Consider the following 17,347-nt stretch of genomic DNA (forward strand, 5'->3'; position numbering starts at 1 on the left):
GGGAAACGTTTGCCAAAAATAGCAGAACTTGTGAGCTTGTAGATTGGCTATTTTTGGCATAGAGAGTTGGTGTAAAGAGGGGGGGAAAAGTACAGTTAACTTGGGTCCGTTATATAAGTATACAGGGTTGTACCAGGGGGTCCCCAGCAGAATTAGTTAATAGCATCACAATCATTTTAACCACTTTAAACATATTTTATACTTAATTCAAAAATGGTGAACATTTGTGCAAATATATTTTTAAATCGAACATTGTACTCAAATCTTTGCGTCCGGAGATGCCAGGCAACCACATCCATTACCATATCAATCTTATCACCTAAAACTACAGTATGAATAAACCTAAAGTCTAGGGCGACCCCCCCACCCCCCAGTGGTGCTTGACAGGTATTCAGCTGTCAGGTGTGTGTGTGACAGTGACAGTCTCTCCGTCACACTGCAGTGTGTTTCCAATGGTGGACGACATCAAGGCACATGGCAGCAGCACATCAGGAAGTGGAAGAAGAAGGTGGTGTCAGGCCTCCGTGACGCTATACTTCCTGTCCCCATGACTGAGTTAGAGTTTCCAAAAGACTATGGTCTTTCCACCAGACATATTAAAAGAGGCAGGCGGAGCCGTTGTTTTCAGTCCCCCCACTGACTCTCACTCTTGTGTGTGTGTGTCTGTGTCTCTCTCTCTGTCTGTGTGGATTGGTCATTGTCATTGGTAACTCGTGCCATGCTGTTAATCTGCCTCCAGCTCGCCTGAGCTCAAAGAACGCTGGTTGGGTACTCTGCACAGGTACGCATCGATGACTTTCTCACACTAAATTGTTAATCACGTGAGGCAAATGAGCACTCGAGATTAAACGACAATTACTTCAATTGTGATTGTATAGGTGTTGTATCTCCAAGAGTTTGGTTCCACTTGCACAGTCTTGGAGTTAAATTAACACAGAGGAGGAATTACGTTTAAAGTTACAGAATTTTTTTATTTTTTTAAGTTTTTTTTATTACCAATAATTAACAACTTGGATGACTAATGATAACACATTTAAAATGTTTTATTTTGTATTGTTTTATGTGTTTGTTATATTCATTATTTTTATATATGAATCTCTCCTTTTAAGACACAAAAAAAAGGTTCATAATATGGACTTTAGATTTAGATGATATCGCCAGTCTGTGTAATAATCAGCGCTGCACAGACTGACCAAATGCAAACCAACAAACCATGTAATGGAATAGAAGTCAACATTATTTATCTTTTACGTGTTTCCTCATCACAGGAAGATTAAGGAAGCAAAAGAGAGGAACGGTTGTACTTCTCCTCCAAGCCTACTCATGAAGGTGTTGAGTGGCAGCATCGCTGTAAGTTACCCCCTGATACAACACAGTTGGGGATACACATAGTACAGCACACATCGCTGTTCTACAAGTAGATCTGCTATTTTCACAATATTTGACAGAGGAACCGAGTCAAACAGAATATAATATGCCTCAATTAACTCCTACATTCCAAGTGCTTGTCATTGTTAGCCTGGCTAATGAGCCAGACTAATATCACACAACACTGTAATCCGTCGGCAGGAATTTTTTTTTGCCAACGGCTGATTCGGTCTGGCTTATTAGCCAGGCTATGTCAGTGTGGGGGGTCCCCAATTCAAATATTGTTTTGGGTGGTCCCCAGTTCAAATATGTTTTTTTTTTGGGGGAAGGAGGTCACGGCCTGAAAGGTTTGAGAACCACTGGTATTATGATGTGTAGGCCTATTACACATATACTGTACGTATACATCCTCTGTGTGTCTCACTCTCCGTCTCTCTGCTTTCTATAGACTAAAAGTCTAACCGGAGGTGGAATGGAGCCTTTCATTGGGTTTCCACTTGAGGTGAGCCAGTTCCCATTCTGCCTTGAAGAGTGAATTACAGTTTGATATTAAGACATGTTCATGTTTGTTGAAAATATGGGCAATTTTGGAGTGGGACGGTGTTGAGGTCGGGTTGATCTCGTGGGTCTTATTTCACTCTGTATCATTCAGACGGAAGTAGACATGAAGTGTGTGTGTGTGCGTGTGTGCGTGCGTGCGTGGAGGTGTGTGTGAATCGCATGTGCTTGTGGCTGTGGAGGTTTGTGCGTATAAGAGGGTATGTGAGGCCCTGTGGTTTTAGGACTGTTTGAGACAACCCCCCCCCCCCCCCCCCCTCTGCCAAGGACACACCTTCCCTCATCCTCGTCATGTCTTTACTCATGTTTGTTTCGTTGTCAGGGCGATGCAAAGATCTCCGCCCTGCCCAAGGCCTCACATAGCCAAGACGACAGGCTGGCTCAGCAGCCTATTGGTGAGTTTGAATGAAACCACAACCCCAGATGTCAGCCTGCATGGGGCCGCAGCGCTGGAGAAAGTACTCAAATGTTTTACTTAATTAGTAGAATTAACAACTGCAATGTACTGTACAAGTGAATGAGAGCACCATTTACACTTTTTACTGTCGTTACCTTTTGTTTACCTGGTTGTTCTTGTTGTTTTCCAATGCACTGCTGCCTGTCATCATCATAATGGTGACTGATCCAAACGCTTTGTTTTTTGTCCTCCTCCGTCCATCAGAGAACGGCAGCAAGTGGAACATCCTGAAGAGCGTTCTTGGGAGGAAGGCCCATCAGTCCGAGTCCAGAACGCAGCTGTTTGGACAGCCGCTGACGAGCATCTGCCCCGATGACGGCCCTCTGCCCAAACCAATCACAGTATGTTGTTCCTCTTTGTTTTAAAGATGGAGTGCCGTGATTTTTGTACTTTTTCTGTTTTGTATGTGTCTATGGAGTTAATTACTCTAATAACGGATTGAGCTTATAGATCAGCAGCTTTTGCTGTTTTTGGATTTGAATACTGAAAAGTAACAGTTTTGGAGGTTTCCACCTGATAAATCGACCTCAGGTCTGGGTTAAACCACTGGGTTCAACGTGCCGCCTCTATATTTGGACGAACATTTTACGACAACGCTCAAAACCTTGTTCGAACATGACAGTATCTACAAGCTGCACAATGCAATGTGTCGTGGAGCCTGTAGATCGGCTATTTTTGGCCACGATCACCACGATTGGCCACGATTGGTACAGTATAGGCATGCTTTCTGAAGAATCCACAGCTCTCCTCTGAGGCGGGATGAAAGTGTTAGAAAGAAAGGGTGTCATCTTGTAATGGCTGTTACTAGTGAGGTGGCCCAATTATAGATATTGCGAGTGTGCAAGGTGTACCTTGAAGCGTGCACGCTGCATAGTGTGGAGTGACTGCATCGTTCTGAGGTGACACCACAAACCTGTGAACAAGACCCGTATGGTCGCCTCGCACCAACCATCCACCATCATTGTTCTGTCTCTTGCGAATCAGCTGCAGGTGTGAATTCTTACTTTACTGTACATTTCTTAATCTTGTGGCTTATTATTCTCTGATGATCTGTTTAGATATATGAGCAGCAGCATAGTCACTATAGGCAGGTAACAAACTGAAACATTACAAGTAACAATGTAGAAAATATACTTATACACAAGTACAGAGAAGAGAAAAGGTTAAAATGATCACATTGTGGTTTGTTTGTGTCTCAACTACTCAATTCATTGATGGGTGTCCAGGACACCAGTGTCCTACAGGCCTCTGTATGTCGTCCCCTCCTTTTCTCCCTCTATGGCAAATCTCTTCACCGAACATAATAAATGAAGGCATTACAGCGTGGAGGATTGGGGTCCAAATGGGGGCGTCCATGGCCTAACGCTTATCACCTTGAAAGTCCAAAGGTGGAGAATAAAATGACTGCTGTATAGGTTGGCTGTCCATCCCTGGTACCTATAGACGCATTCAGAGACGGTTCAACGGCCCCGCGGTGGCTGAGCGGTGCCGTAATTAGTTACACTACTAAATGCTCTGGGAATCTTTTCTCCGCCTACAGGAAATACGGGTCCCCTGCGACTCTCTGAAAGTGTCTATACTGTGGCAGGTTGTGGCCATGTAACACTCTCAGCCTCCACTTAAACACGCTCACACTTTATAATGATCCCCCCATGGACCGCTGACTTATTCATGCACACACGCATGACCTCCTGTTGTGCCACCGGCTGTAATCTGCAGTGGTGGACAAAAGTACTCTTATTTTTCACTTACTGTAAGTAGAAGTACAGAAGTATTGGCTTCAATGTGTATACTTAACCCATTTAGGACGCGAACCCCCTTTGGGGTTTTTACCCTTCCAAGACGGGAACCCATGTGTGGGTTCTTGTTGCTGTAAAAACTTAGGTCAGGATTTAGAAGGTTAAAGTACCAAAAGTAAAAGTGCTCGTGACGCAGAATGTCCCATTTCAAGTTTTCAAATGCATAAGAAACCTTTTGAAAATGGCAGATCTACAATGCGACGCATTGTGAGCTTGTAGATCGACTATTTTCAAATGGCCGAAATGTATATACGGCAAGCTAAGTGGTTAATGTATGTTTTGTAATACTAATCAACAACGACAAAGAAACTATAGTAACTAATGTTTTCAAATAATTGTAGTGGAGTAAAAAGTACAATATCGGTTTGGAATCCCTAGTGGAGTAGAAGTAAAAGTATTGCAAATTGGAAATACTCAAGTATAGAAGAAACACCTAAAACTTGAATTTAAGTATAAGTACTTGAGTAAATGTTACTTGCCACCACTGGTAAGTAAAGTGTACAATATTTGGATCTGAGATGTAGTGGAGTAGAAGTAAAAGTATTGGAAATCGGACATACTCATGTAAAGTATAGAAAATACCTCAAAATTGTGCTTAAGTACAGCACTTGAGTAATCTGATCCGCTCCCTCCCTCCCTCCCTCCCTCCCTCCCTCCCACCAGGTCCTGCTGGCGTTGCTGTGGAAGAAAGCTCCGTCCACGGAGGGCGTCTTCAGGAAGCCGTGCAACAACAAGGCCATGAGGCTGGCCCGGGAGCAGCTCGACGGTGGACACGACGTGGACATGGGAGACATGAATGTGGCCAACCTCGTGGGCCTCCTCAAGGTGCGTCGCAGCAGGGCTCATCAATGTGTCCGTGGCAAAGACTTTGGTCTCGTCCGTGGCAAAGTTTAGATTGTCTTTTTGACGCACCATTATGATGCCAACAATTGATATCCATTATCCCAGACGATATCTAGCCACATATTAGGATATCAGTATACTGGTAATGTATATATTGCCCATCCCTAATAGTGACAGATACAGAGACCGCTACCTAATGCAAGGATCATAGTAAACAAATATTATTAAAAGTGAGCTATAAGTGAGTTATTCTAGTGAGCTATTCGTCATCTAATGAAGTATATAGGGCTTAAGATGGTTGATTCCAGGAGGGATGGTGGTGTGATACGGTGTGTCTCCTGTTGACCACATGCAGAGCTTTCTGAAGGAGCTGCCCGGCAGCCTGCTGGTGTCTGACCTGTACGACGTGTGGATGGAGGCTCTGGACACAGAGGACGTACAGCAGAGAGCCTCACGGGTCAAGAGGTCAGTTCCCCGGCTTTAGAGCCACTATAGCTTCTGATCTGATCTGCTGATCTATTTTAAAGCCACGATCCACAACATTCTGTGGCTCACTTGCTCATGCGCTGCTTCAAATACCTTTACTGATATTGTCAGCAGGTGTCCTAAAACAGGGGTTCTCAACCCGTGGGTCGCGACCCCTCGGGGGGTCGCCACATTATTTTGGGAGGTCCCCAAATTATATATTAAAAAAAAAAATCTGGTTTCAGACTAATATAGACTATATATAGACTGATATATTTTCTCTATTATTACGGTTATTTTGTAAGTCAGTTTGTATTGGCAGGGGGGGGGGCACGCTTTGGGTCACGAGACATGGCCAAAGCATTTCCGGGGGTCCCCGGCCAAAAAGGTTGAGAACCCCTGTCCTAAGACACCGCAGGGTCTAGATGCCTAGAGTAGGGAGACCACCGACTGCAGATGTGCTAGTTATTGAGCGGTGCCTAACCGCTCTAATGAACGGCTATGTGTGTCCGTATATGTATGTCTCCATGTATGTCCGCTTGAGTATGGCAATACCGCTGGGTGACCTAAAGTGGCACTGTTGAGCAGCCTAACACACACACACACACACACACACACACACACACACACACACACACACACACACACACACACACACACACACACACACACACACAGCCTGCACCGCTCAGTTCAGACACGTCTGATTTATTGTATTACTATACTCTACCATACAGATGTACTATAGTTATATTGTATTAACGTATACATACAGATTGGTTAAAAAAGTTATGTTTTATTCATTGAAACAAGACCAAGTTGTTTGGTCCAAGTTTTCTGAATGCAGACTTTCAGAGTGTGAGCTGAGGTCGTTTTATGTAACGTGTTACATAAAAGTAAAACACTTCCCCTTTTCCTCACTTGGCCTCACAGTTTTGAAAAAGAGAAGTATATTACATAAAGAAAGGGGGTGCGCTCAACTGACATACATCCTCTTTCACCCCTCCTCCTCCCTGCAGGGTGGTAGACATGCTTCCGGGGCCCAACAGGCTGCTCCTGCGCTACCTCCTGTGCGTGCTCTGCCGCGTCCTCGAGAGCGCCGACACCAACAAGATGGACGCCGCCAATCTGGCGGTGTGCATCGCGCCCACGCTGCTGCAGCTGGAGGCCGCCACGCCCGTGGCGGAGCAGATGGCCAAGCTGAACAAGGTGCAGTGTTGATGCTGTCGACCTAAACTATGACGAAAAATGACCGTCGACCACGTTTTTTTTAACTGACGAAAACTAGATATAAACTAAAACTAAAACATTTCAGATGACTAAAATGTGACTAAAACTAAATGGGTTTTTATTCAAAAGACAAATGACTAAAACTATGTCAAAATTTGCTCTGTCAAAATCAACACTAATAAGGTGAAAGTTCTAGATGCCACTCGCCTCCCTGCAGGGCTCTTTGAAGCTCTGCGGTGAAAACCACAAACGAGTTTCACAAGAGTTAGGCTGCAGCAGCAACCGTGGTGTTCTGAAGCAATGCCATGGGATTCGTTTCACAGAGTAGTACTGAAGGAACTGTTGATGTTCAGTATGTTCAGACAAAGCGCAGTCCTGTATTGATGTCAACAATAGTTGAGAATTGGCAGCTGTACAACGCAAAAGAATGTCAAATGTTTAGTCAAGCAAACAATTACTAAATGGCTTAAAATCTTTTACTCGCATTAACATCTACAATATTGTTCATAAACATCTCCATTCATGCATGTGAGGATGAGGATACACTTAAAAAAGGAAAAGGAGAAATGCACATCACAACAAAAAAAAAGTACATCTGTAGCTTAGAATAAAAAGCTGAATTATGAAACATTAAAGGAGAACTTCGTCCATTTTCAACCTTATGTTGAATAATTGGTCCTCCTGGCTGCGGAGTCGTGTGGACAGGTCAGAAACCTGCCAGTGATATTGACAGTTGATATAAAATGTCCTTTCATATGTAAGGTATGTTGAGCGATGTTCAGTCACTTTGGATGGCGAATCATGTTTGCTCATCCAGCTCTCCCGTCCTGGTTCCTTTGCAGGTGACGGAGCTGACGCGGTTCCTCATGGAGAACTGCTACGCCTGTGACATCCTGGGGGGAAACGTCTCGGACCTCCTGGGAGACTTCGACGAGGACTCCCTGTCCTCCCAGCAGCACGACTCGGCATACGACAGCCCCGGCCCCGACGCCGACGGAGAGGCGGGCTCCGTCCAGGGAGAGGCGGCGGGCGGTTCGTCCAACTGTCCGCACGATGACGCCGTCTTCTTCCCCACGACAACCAGGCCCGCCCCCTTCAACCGACGCCGCTCCGAACCCAACATCTTGCACGCGTCTGCGGTGAGGAGCCTGCGTCGCGTGGGATCCAGGAGCCAGGAGGACTGCACCCACGAGAGAGAGCAGCCCCTGAAGAAGCCCATCTCGGACGATTCCTTCTTGCTCAGAGGGCGGGGGGGAGGAGCCGGGGCCACGGAGGCGCTGCCACCATGGAACGCGGAACCGGCGCTGCTGTACGCCGCCTGCAACCTGTCCAAGGACGGCTCGCGATCCTCGTCCTGCTCGCTGGAGAGCAACCAGTCGGAGGGCTCCGTTTTCGCCAGTTCCCCTCCTCCGGGGTCTCCTGTCTGCGTCCGCAGGGCCAACTCCACCCGGCAGCCGGCCACGTCCTCCGTCGGGGTGAAGGAAGGAAAGGACGCGGTGGAGGTGAAGAGACGCTCCCATTCCATGAGGCTCGACAAGGTCCCTCTCAGGACCAAGAGCCTGGGCGGCTTCTCCTTCTCCATGGGCAGTCTGAAGAAAGGCGGGCACCACCAGAGAGAGAGGCCCTTCACCACCTGCGGGACCCTCCAGGAGGACTCCCAGAGCGAGGGGGGGCCTGAAACGCCAGCGGCGGACAAGCTGATCAAACAGCGCCGGCCCCTGTCGGCCATCGAGGTGTTCCGGCAGGTGGATGCCAAGCTGCCATGCAGGCCTCCGCCCTACGAGCACGCCGTGCTCAGCACCGCCCTGCCAGCGCCTCCTCCGCAGTACCGGACCATGATGACCGTGCAGGTCGCCCGAGAGCTGGGCAGGAGGTCCCGCCCCTCCTCCGTGCATGGCGATTTCATGGCGAGCTGTCCCGCGAGCCGGTACGCCGCTGCGGACTGCTTCACGCAAACGCCGGCCGCCGCAGCTGTCGGAGTCATACCGCCGTACCGCCGCCCGAGGGCCATGTCCGAGTCTGTGTTGCGGTGCTGCGGCCAGCAGCTGCCATTTGATGACTTATCTTATGCCAAGGAGTCTTACGTTTGAATGGACTTTCATGTTTCACTCTTTCAATTTGAATGTATGTTGACTGTGTGCAACCATTATGCTTAATTTATGCACCATCATATGTCGGTGTTGCATGCCTGAAACTGCTGGCTTTTGGCACGCGACACCAGCGTATGACAAAGTATAAATGAGGCTTTTTCAGTAGTACCGTTTAGAGTACATCATTTCGTGGATATTTATGGTGTAGGGTAGATATCTAGTCGATGGCAAAAAAGCTATGTAAATAAATACAGAATATCAAGGAGAAAAATATGCTAAACTTAAAAATGTACATTTTTTATCTGTCTACAAGTTTGTGTTTTGTTTTGTTTTGTATAGTCCCACTGTATGAACTAGTATCTGAGCGCACATTTTATAATCTTTTGTAAATACTAACCTGGTTACTTTCACTACATTAAAGCACCTTTGTGATGATAAGTCATACTTTGTCCTCATTTTATCTGGTGGTGTAAAAAATAATCGATTCAGCAATGCACCGCGATTCAGCCGTGCACGATTCTGCATCGATGCAGCAACGTGACATAATCGAAGCCTAAATATAATTATATGTAAATATAATACTGTATAATATAATTCAAAATTTAATTTGTTGTTCAGTATATCTGTGCCATGTTGTGCAGTATAGAAAAGTGATGCAACACGATGCATCGTGGAATCAAATCGAATCGCTACCTGGTGAATCATAAGTAGTAATCGTAAGCAGTGCCAATGCACACCTCTAAGTTTAACCATATACCTGTAAGTTCAAATACTATAGTTGACCATGGTGGTCCACCCAAAACTATACTTGGGCTGCTCCTTTTTTCCTTATCTACACCTTATGTTGCTGAACCAAAAATAACCGATCCCCAAGCTTGTGACTTGTAGAACTTTGATCAAAAGATTTGATCGAAACAATGTGAGGCCACCTTTGGAGGACGACAATGCAACAAGAATCTCAATATTGGATATTATTCTGTTAGGGATAACCATGTATTCCCTGGAAATAAAAACGTCTGGGTTTCCGAGGCTAACCATGTATAGGCCATCCCCTATAGTGAGAACATGGACCATTTAATTAGCCTGGTTAAACAGAGTGCACAGAGAGCTTAATTGGCCTCACTTCTCCTTTAGCATGGTGTTGCGTAACAGTATATGAAAGAACAACATGTTCTTTCTGGCACACTTATGAACAACGAGCTAGGGAAACCAGACATGTCACATGAACGGATTTGGTTTTTCTCTGAATTGTCTTGCCTGCCATCTTTGGCTGCTTGATGAGCTGATGGCAGGACTTCTTCCTCTTCCTCTCTGAGCATTTTGGTTTGACACTTTTCCTTCCTCAATTGTATAACCCAAAATGCATTAATGGAGCTCTGGTTCAAACGGACCTGCTATGATCAGCAGTTACTATTCTATATATATGTATACTATGTATACAACACAGTACACACTGTCAAATGTTTAAGAATGTGTCTGATGGGTCTGGGCCGGCCGAGCGGGCCAGGCACCTAGGCCTGACAGTGTCTTGCGGGTTCGAGTCCCGATCCCGACGACCTTTGCTGTGTGTCTTCCCCCACATCTCTCTCCCCCTTTCCTGTCAAACCACTGTGAATGATCTGTCAATAAAGACAAATAGGCCATAACATATATGTAAAATATATACAGTCACCGGTTCAAACATTTGAATAAAAAAGACAAAATGTAATAACATAAATATTGTATGGGGGGTCTGTGACACAAATATTTTTAGATGGGCGGGTCTGTGCCCAAATATTAATTTGAACAATTATTACAAAACAATTGCATTGAGTGCACATACAGAGCAGGCTACAACAGACATAACTGTTCTGTCCTGCACAACAACAGCTTTAAATTGTGCTTACTTTGATACTGAATACACCTGGGGATGGAACAGCTTGCAGCACATTGTTGCAGCACGTGCCAGACACAGCCAATTAAAATAACACAGAATGTAACACACCTCTTGGACCCCTACACATTACTGCTCATGTACACGCTAGCATGTGGACAGCGCCCCCAGCAGGAAACAGATGAGACTTCACAAGTGAAGAAGTACTTAGATCTTTGACATGGCCACTTAAAGCAGGGATGTCAAAACGTCAAACTGCCCAAACGTCTAATTTTCGACCTAAAAAGTCTGGGAACCATCCACCGGCTTAACCGACAGTATAGGCAATATGAAAATAGATTGTAACGTATCAGCTGATTCATAATTTGGATGACTAATAACTGCAAACTAAAAGCTTTCAAATAATTGCAGAAGAGTAAATGTAAAAGTCTAAGCATGACATGGATAAACTCAAGCAAAGTATAATTAGTAATTAGGCTACTTCTAAATGGTACAGTTGGAGGCCATCGATATTGTCCTTTTCCTTTTGCTGAGGTTTGCGTGATCTGCGCAAAAGGACAGTTAACCCATTTTGGGCGGGAACCCCTTTTGGTGTTTTAAACATTATGTTATAATTTAGCTATTGAAAAATAGCAGATCTACAAGCTCATAGCGCGCCACCGAGTGGCGCGCTACGAGCTTGTAGGTCTGCTATTTTTGAAAAATCGTGAAAATATTTATTTCAGAAAACAGAGGATTTAGAAGGATTTTTTAAAATGTTGAGGTCAGGCCTAAATGGGTCAAATGATAAGGGACAATATCTGTGGCACCCAACTGTACATTCACTTTGTTCATTCCACCACTGCTCAGTTCTCATGGTGATCATTATCAGGAGATGCTCCACAACTACGATATGTGGTTTGTGCTACATGTCATGCATACACGTCATAGTAGTCTATAGCAGTGGTTCCCAAACTTTTCAGGTCGAGACCCAAAAAGAGAGATTAGACCCGGGACCCAATTGAAATTGAAGTACTTTTGATATTTTAAGTACATTTTGATACAAATACTTGTACTTTTGCTCAAGTAAATTTTGAATTCCGGACTTTGACTTGTAACAGAGTACTTCTACATTGCAGTATGGATATGGATAGAAATGGGAATAGCCTACTTGTTAATTCCACAACTGCAACCCTCTCCCTGTCCTTACTCTTAGTGACATGTGATGATGAACAGCATCATTTCAACCCTTCATAAAATACGTTGATCTCTGCACTTGAAATTACTCAGGAGCACTCTCTGCACTTGCAATGACTCAGGAGCGCTCTCTGCACTTGCAATTACTCAGGAGCGCTCTCTGCACTTGCAATTACTCAGGAGCGCTCTCTGCACTTGCAATTACTCAGGAGCGTGCCACTTATATAGTACATCTGTGACCATTTCCAAGAATCACAGCAGCAGCCTTATAATGTCTGGTCACACCTGCTCATTATGAGCAAGTGTTAACCAATGATCCATATAATGACACATAATAGCCTAATAGCGTAGCCTAATTTATACTTCTCAAATTCACTGTTCACTTGTATAATTATATATCTTATATCCATTGGCAACAGATGTACTGTACATTCATCATGCATTGTATTAAATGGTGATAGATTGTGCTTTTACCTACTTATTTCTGTCTGTCTGTCTGTCTGTCTGTCTGTCTGTCTGTCTGTCTGTCTGTCTGTCTGTCTGTCTGTCTGTCTGTCTGTCTGTCTGTCTGTCTGTCTGTCTGTCTGTCTGTCTGTCTGTCTGTCTGTCTGCCTGCCTGTCTGTCTGTCTGTCTGTCTGTCTGTCTGTCTGTCTGTCATGGAGAATATAGACACTGGAGCTCGGACAGTTACATTAAAGCCTTTTATTTAGGTGCGTGCTATCGTAGCCTCGCGTAGCCAGCCTTCATCTGCCTTTGTAATGCATATTGCCCCAGATTAGGTCTGGCCCCTCTCAATTGGACTTCACGGCCGAAATGGTGGCGGCCAACCAGATTCATCTGGAACCAGGCTATAACCAACAGACAGAATGTGGGTAAGACACTTGGAAGCATGAGGTCAGTCCGCTGCCCTCCCCAGGTTGGCAGAGGAGGTGTAGCGCCCAGAATTAGACAAAAAAACTGTGGGTAACAAAATATTCAAATATTAAAAAAAAAAAAAAAACCTAACACTGAGAGTGACGAGACTAATATCACTAGTAGTATCTGTGTCCCTTTTATACCAATGTAGTACGGTATGGAGCCCAAAACAAGACTTTTCTATAGGGGCTCAGTCAGTAGAGCTCTCGCCTTTGAACCACAAGGTCATCATGAGTTTGATCCCTGACACCACGATTCAGTGTATGAGTAGCACAGCTTAGCTGCAGCAAGTTGTGAGTTAGGTTAAATACTGCAGGGAGGTGATGGTAGGTGTGGGGCTCCATCTCAGCAAACCAACCAGGGGATTAGTGCATTGAGACGGGGATAGCTGATACTGACAATAACCCTCTCTACTACAATACTTACGGCCCTTTACCTGTTACGCCCATCTACTCTTTACATCAGAGGTTCTCAACGTTTTTGGCTCGGGACCTCCGGAAATGCTTTGGCCATGTCTCGTGAGGCGACAGTGGATCTATGACGTCCCTAGCAGATTATGGAAACAAAGAACAGAATGAGCAGGAACAAGCATGCAACTCATATCATATTGCACATATACAGACAGTCCCTCCGATACAGTAGTGGACAATCATCATGTCATGGTTATCAATTTGTTTATGCAGATGCATGTTTTGTCACTGACAAATGAGGCAATATTAGATAACAACTGTCATGGTTTAAAAAGGCCTACACTGCAGATTTTAGTGTGCACAGAGCAGAATAATATAAAATATCAAGTTTTGACTGTTTTCTATGAGCACAAAGAGAGGTCACAAAAAGGAACAGAGTTGCTGTGTGCAGTTTCCTGTGCCCTATATTTTCCTGTGACACCTTTCAGTCATTTTAAAACTCTCATAAAGGTCTTTATTGTGGTTAACATCTTCTTCTGTGCAGTTTCTTATCTTTCGCTGCCCACATATTCAGGTCTCAAGGCAAAACAAAAACATGCCATTCCCTTGTTTTCTGTTGATCTTGTTATTCGTTATTTCAGTTACTGGGCTGGTCGTAAGTATTTGTTTGCCGTTTGGTTTTTGGTTATAGTTTAGGTCTTTATTTTGTTTTGGTAGTTTATGGGTAGTCTGGGGACTCCGACATGCACATAGTGCATAGCTCCCCAGGCTCCCCCACTTATTAGTTTGCCCAGCCCATATTTGTGTTTGTTAGTTAGGATGCCTAGTTAGGTCTTGAGTTTATCATTAATGTTTTCAGCATTTATTAAGTTAACCCTTTAGTTATTCAGTGTTTCCTTTTGTGTTGCATTCATGGCTTGCTGGGGTTCAGTTTCTGACATTTAATGCTCGATCTCAATTTTAAATAAATTTGGTATATTTTTGTACACTTTTGACCTGACTTCGTGTCCTTTATTATGTTGTGGCCCTTGGTGTTCGAGCCAATTTTAAAGGGCCGTAACAAATATTAACAATATACATGCAAAATATCACTTTCACTTGCTACTACAGGGAGGGAAGACATGCACATGTACATGATACTCTTTTAGTTAAGTGGTGCAACCACTTCATTAAGTAGCTTTGTGTGTGCCTGCCTGCCTGGCTGGCTGCCTGGCTACCTGTGTCTGAGCACGAAAATAGCATTTGGTTGGTTTTCAAAACCATGTGTCACTGTTGCGCAGCCTAACACACACATACATATTAACTGTATGATTTCAGGTGGTACAGTACAGTAGAGGGACCCCCACACGGTAACTCTGTAATTTCTCAACCGTTTCGGACGCGGGCGGCTCGCCGGAACCGGGCCGGCACCCTGGGTGCGTTCCTGCGGGTCTGGAAGTTCTGGGGACCCCCACATGGCGTTGCACCACTTACTTCACACGGGTGTGATTTTACTCTTCGTTTTCTCTTTTTTGCACTCTTTATTCTATCCCTAACAGGCACTAACGTGGAACCCACAAGGAAAACGGAGCAGAGGGAGACCCAAAAACACCTGGCGAAGGAGCACAGAGCTAGATGTCAAACAGAAGGGACTGACGTGGAAACAGCTGGAGAGGATGGCGCAAGACAGACGAGGGTGGAAACGACTCATCAATGGCCTATGTTCCGAAAGGAATACAAAGGCCTAAGAAGAAGAAGAAGATTCTATCCCTGTGTTTTTGCTGTTATCTATGCTGCTGCATTGTCTGAAGGAAGCCAAACAACTACTCATATTGTAACCTGTAACAAAGTACAACCTTGACAATTCAAACGGAACATGGGCAACATAGACTTCATCTTTTCAGGAGTGTGTTCTCTTTTTTGCACTCTTTATTCTATCCCTGTGTTTTTGCTGTTATCTATGCTGCTGCATTGTCTGAAGGAAGCCAAACAACTACTCATATTGTAACCTGTAACAAAGTACAACCTTGACAATTCAAATGGAACATGGGCAACATAGACTTCATCTTTTCAGGAGTGTGTGCTCAATATTCAGACAATACACATACACATGCACACATGTCCTCGTACACACACACACAACAATTTACAATTTAGGCATTTAGCAGACGCTCTTAATCCAGAGCGATTTACATTAAGCAAGAACAAAAAAGCATGGGAATACATCACATAAAGCATTTATCATGAAACATGCATACCGGTAAGCTAAGAACGTAACAGTGGAATATCTATATAATGAAACTATACATATTAGAGCTTTTCAAAAGTGAAGGCAGAGCTAAGAGATCAAGTGAGTTGTTATTGATAGCTCAATTGATTGCAATTAGTCTCCTAGTCTCTTTGTTCAGTTTCAGAAATACAATCTGATAGTGTGCCAACTGAGCTTCTGAATGTAAACAGTGAAATTGTTCAGAATATGTTTTCACTTACTGAGTACCAAAGTACAGGTTCACAAGCAAGTGCAGAGTCAGACCGCTAGCCAGAGTGTCTGTGAAACAAACACACACACACACACACACACACACACACACACACACACACACACACACACTATTGAAATACAATATTTTAAACAAGTCAGTCAAAACAAGTCATAATAAGTCAGCTATGAGGTGGGGGGGAAATGTATATAAATATGTATAATGTTAATTTATGTTAATGTCAACGCAGTCTTCTACACCCACAACACCAGAGGGAGTTCAACATGTGCAACCCAGATTCAGCACAAACAAGGGACTAAATACATTTCGCTCCTATGCCACCAAAATGTGGATTGTGAAACGCCCTACCAACAGTCATTAACATATGTGAATCCCTTGACTCCTTTAAAACCGCTCTCAAAGGGCACCTACGGACGGCTGCAATTCAAAACTGGCCCCCGTAAAATCTGAATCCCCCTGCACCCACCCCTTTTCCCCCTCATTGTATATGTTTTTTTGAGTGGTGCAACCACTCCTATAGACATGTGTGTCCCATGGGTCCCTGGCTGTCTGTCTGTCTGTCTGTCTGTCCGAGCACAAAATAGCGTTTGGTTGGTTTTCACAACCAAGTGTCACTGTTGCGCAGCCTAACACACACACACACACACACACACACACACACACACACACACACACACACACACACACACACACACACACACACACACACACACACACACACACACACACTGTTACAGTACAGTGACAGTACAGTGCAGTACAGTAGAGGGGCCCCTGGGGACCCCCACACGGTAACTCTGTCATTTCTCAACTATTTCGGATGCGGGGTGGCTCGCCGGAACCAGGCCGGCACGCTAGCCGCGTTCCTGTGTTTCTGGAACTTCCGGGGACCCCCTGGGGACCCCCACACAGTTAACAGTTTTTGTATGGAGTTGTGCTTGAATGTACTGTAATTCTGCAAACTGTTAATCAATCAATCAATCAATTAATCAATCAATCAATCAATCAATGTCTAGACATTTTGTTAGTATGGAGTATAGATTTTTTTCCCCATGTAATTCAAATCAAAACTAGAAAAAGTGCCCTTCTGGGCACAGGTCTCCACCAGGAGGATAGGATTGTGTGTGATGTTTGGCAAAATGTTTAGGAGTAATATAAACGTGTGTGTGTGTGTGTGTGTGTGTGTGTGTGTGTGTGTGTGTGTGTGTGTGTGTGTGTGTGTGTGTGACGCGACTTGGCCTGTTGTAGCGCCACCATGAGGCTGATTTGAAAACTGTCAAGTGGCATTTCTTCCTCAGCCTAGTAGTGGGAATAGGCATGCACAGTTTCACCGCAATCGGACGCTGCGTTGCGGAGTTGTGGCGATTTGTACAAAACGGGCTACTCCTGAAAACTTTAGAAGCCAATCGTAGCAATCAGGATGGATAATTATGCGAAATCAAACAAATCACATGATCACATGACTATGGAGAGCATGTGTACCGATTTGCGTGAAATTTGGATAAAATCTGAAGGAGTAATATTAGAAAATGTGTTTTACATATGTCGGCCTCCTGGTGGCGCTATAAAGAGCAGATGTGAAAAATTCCAGGCAAAGGTTTTTACTTGGCCTCTAGGGAGTGTGCATACATGGTTTTACACAGATCGGTGCAGTTATAGGTAAAAACACAAATCGGCCAGTT

At 44.5% G+C, this 17,347-nt stretch overlaps 1 protein-coding gene across 1 annotated transcript in view; it reads left to right on the plus strand.

Annotated features, from left to right (window-relative positions):
- Positions 1-9,252, plus strand: part of tagapb (T cell activation RhoGTPase activating protein b) — a 31,828-nt gene extending 22,576 nt beyond the window's left edge. Inside the window, exons 5-13 of the mRNA XM_079525495.1 lie at positions 740-781; positions 1,269-1,350; positions 1,817-1,870; positions 2,249-2,321; positions 2,588-2,724; positions 4,846-5,007; positions 5,381-5,490; positions 6,510-6,699; positions 7,563-9,252. Coding sequence (XP_079381621.1) covers positions 740-781; positions 1,269-1,350; positions 1,817-1,870; positions 2,249-2,321; positions 2,588-2,724; positions 4,846-5,007; positions 5,381-5,490; positions 6,510-6,699; positions 7,563-8,810 — 2,098 coding nt within the window. The 3' untranslated portion in view covers positions 8,811-9,252. The remainder of the gene's footprint in view (positions 1-739; positions 782-1,268; positions 1,351-1,816; positions 1,871-2,248; positions 2,322-2,587; positions 2,725-4,845; positions 5,008-5,380; positions 5,491-6,509; positions 6,700-7,562) is intronic.
- Positions 9,253-17,347: the final 8,095 nt, after the last annotated feature.

Source organism: Electrona antarctica, assembly GCF_951216825.1.
Source record: "Electrona antarctica genome assembly, chromosome: 17".
Classification (NCBI taxonomy): domain Eukaryota; kingdom Metazoa; phylum Chordata; class Actinopteri; order Myctophiformes; family Myctophidae; genus Electrona; species Electrona antarctica.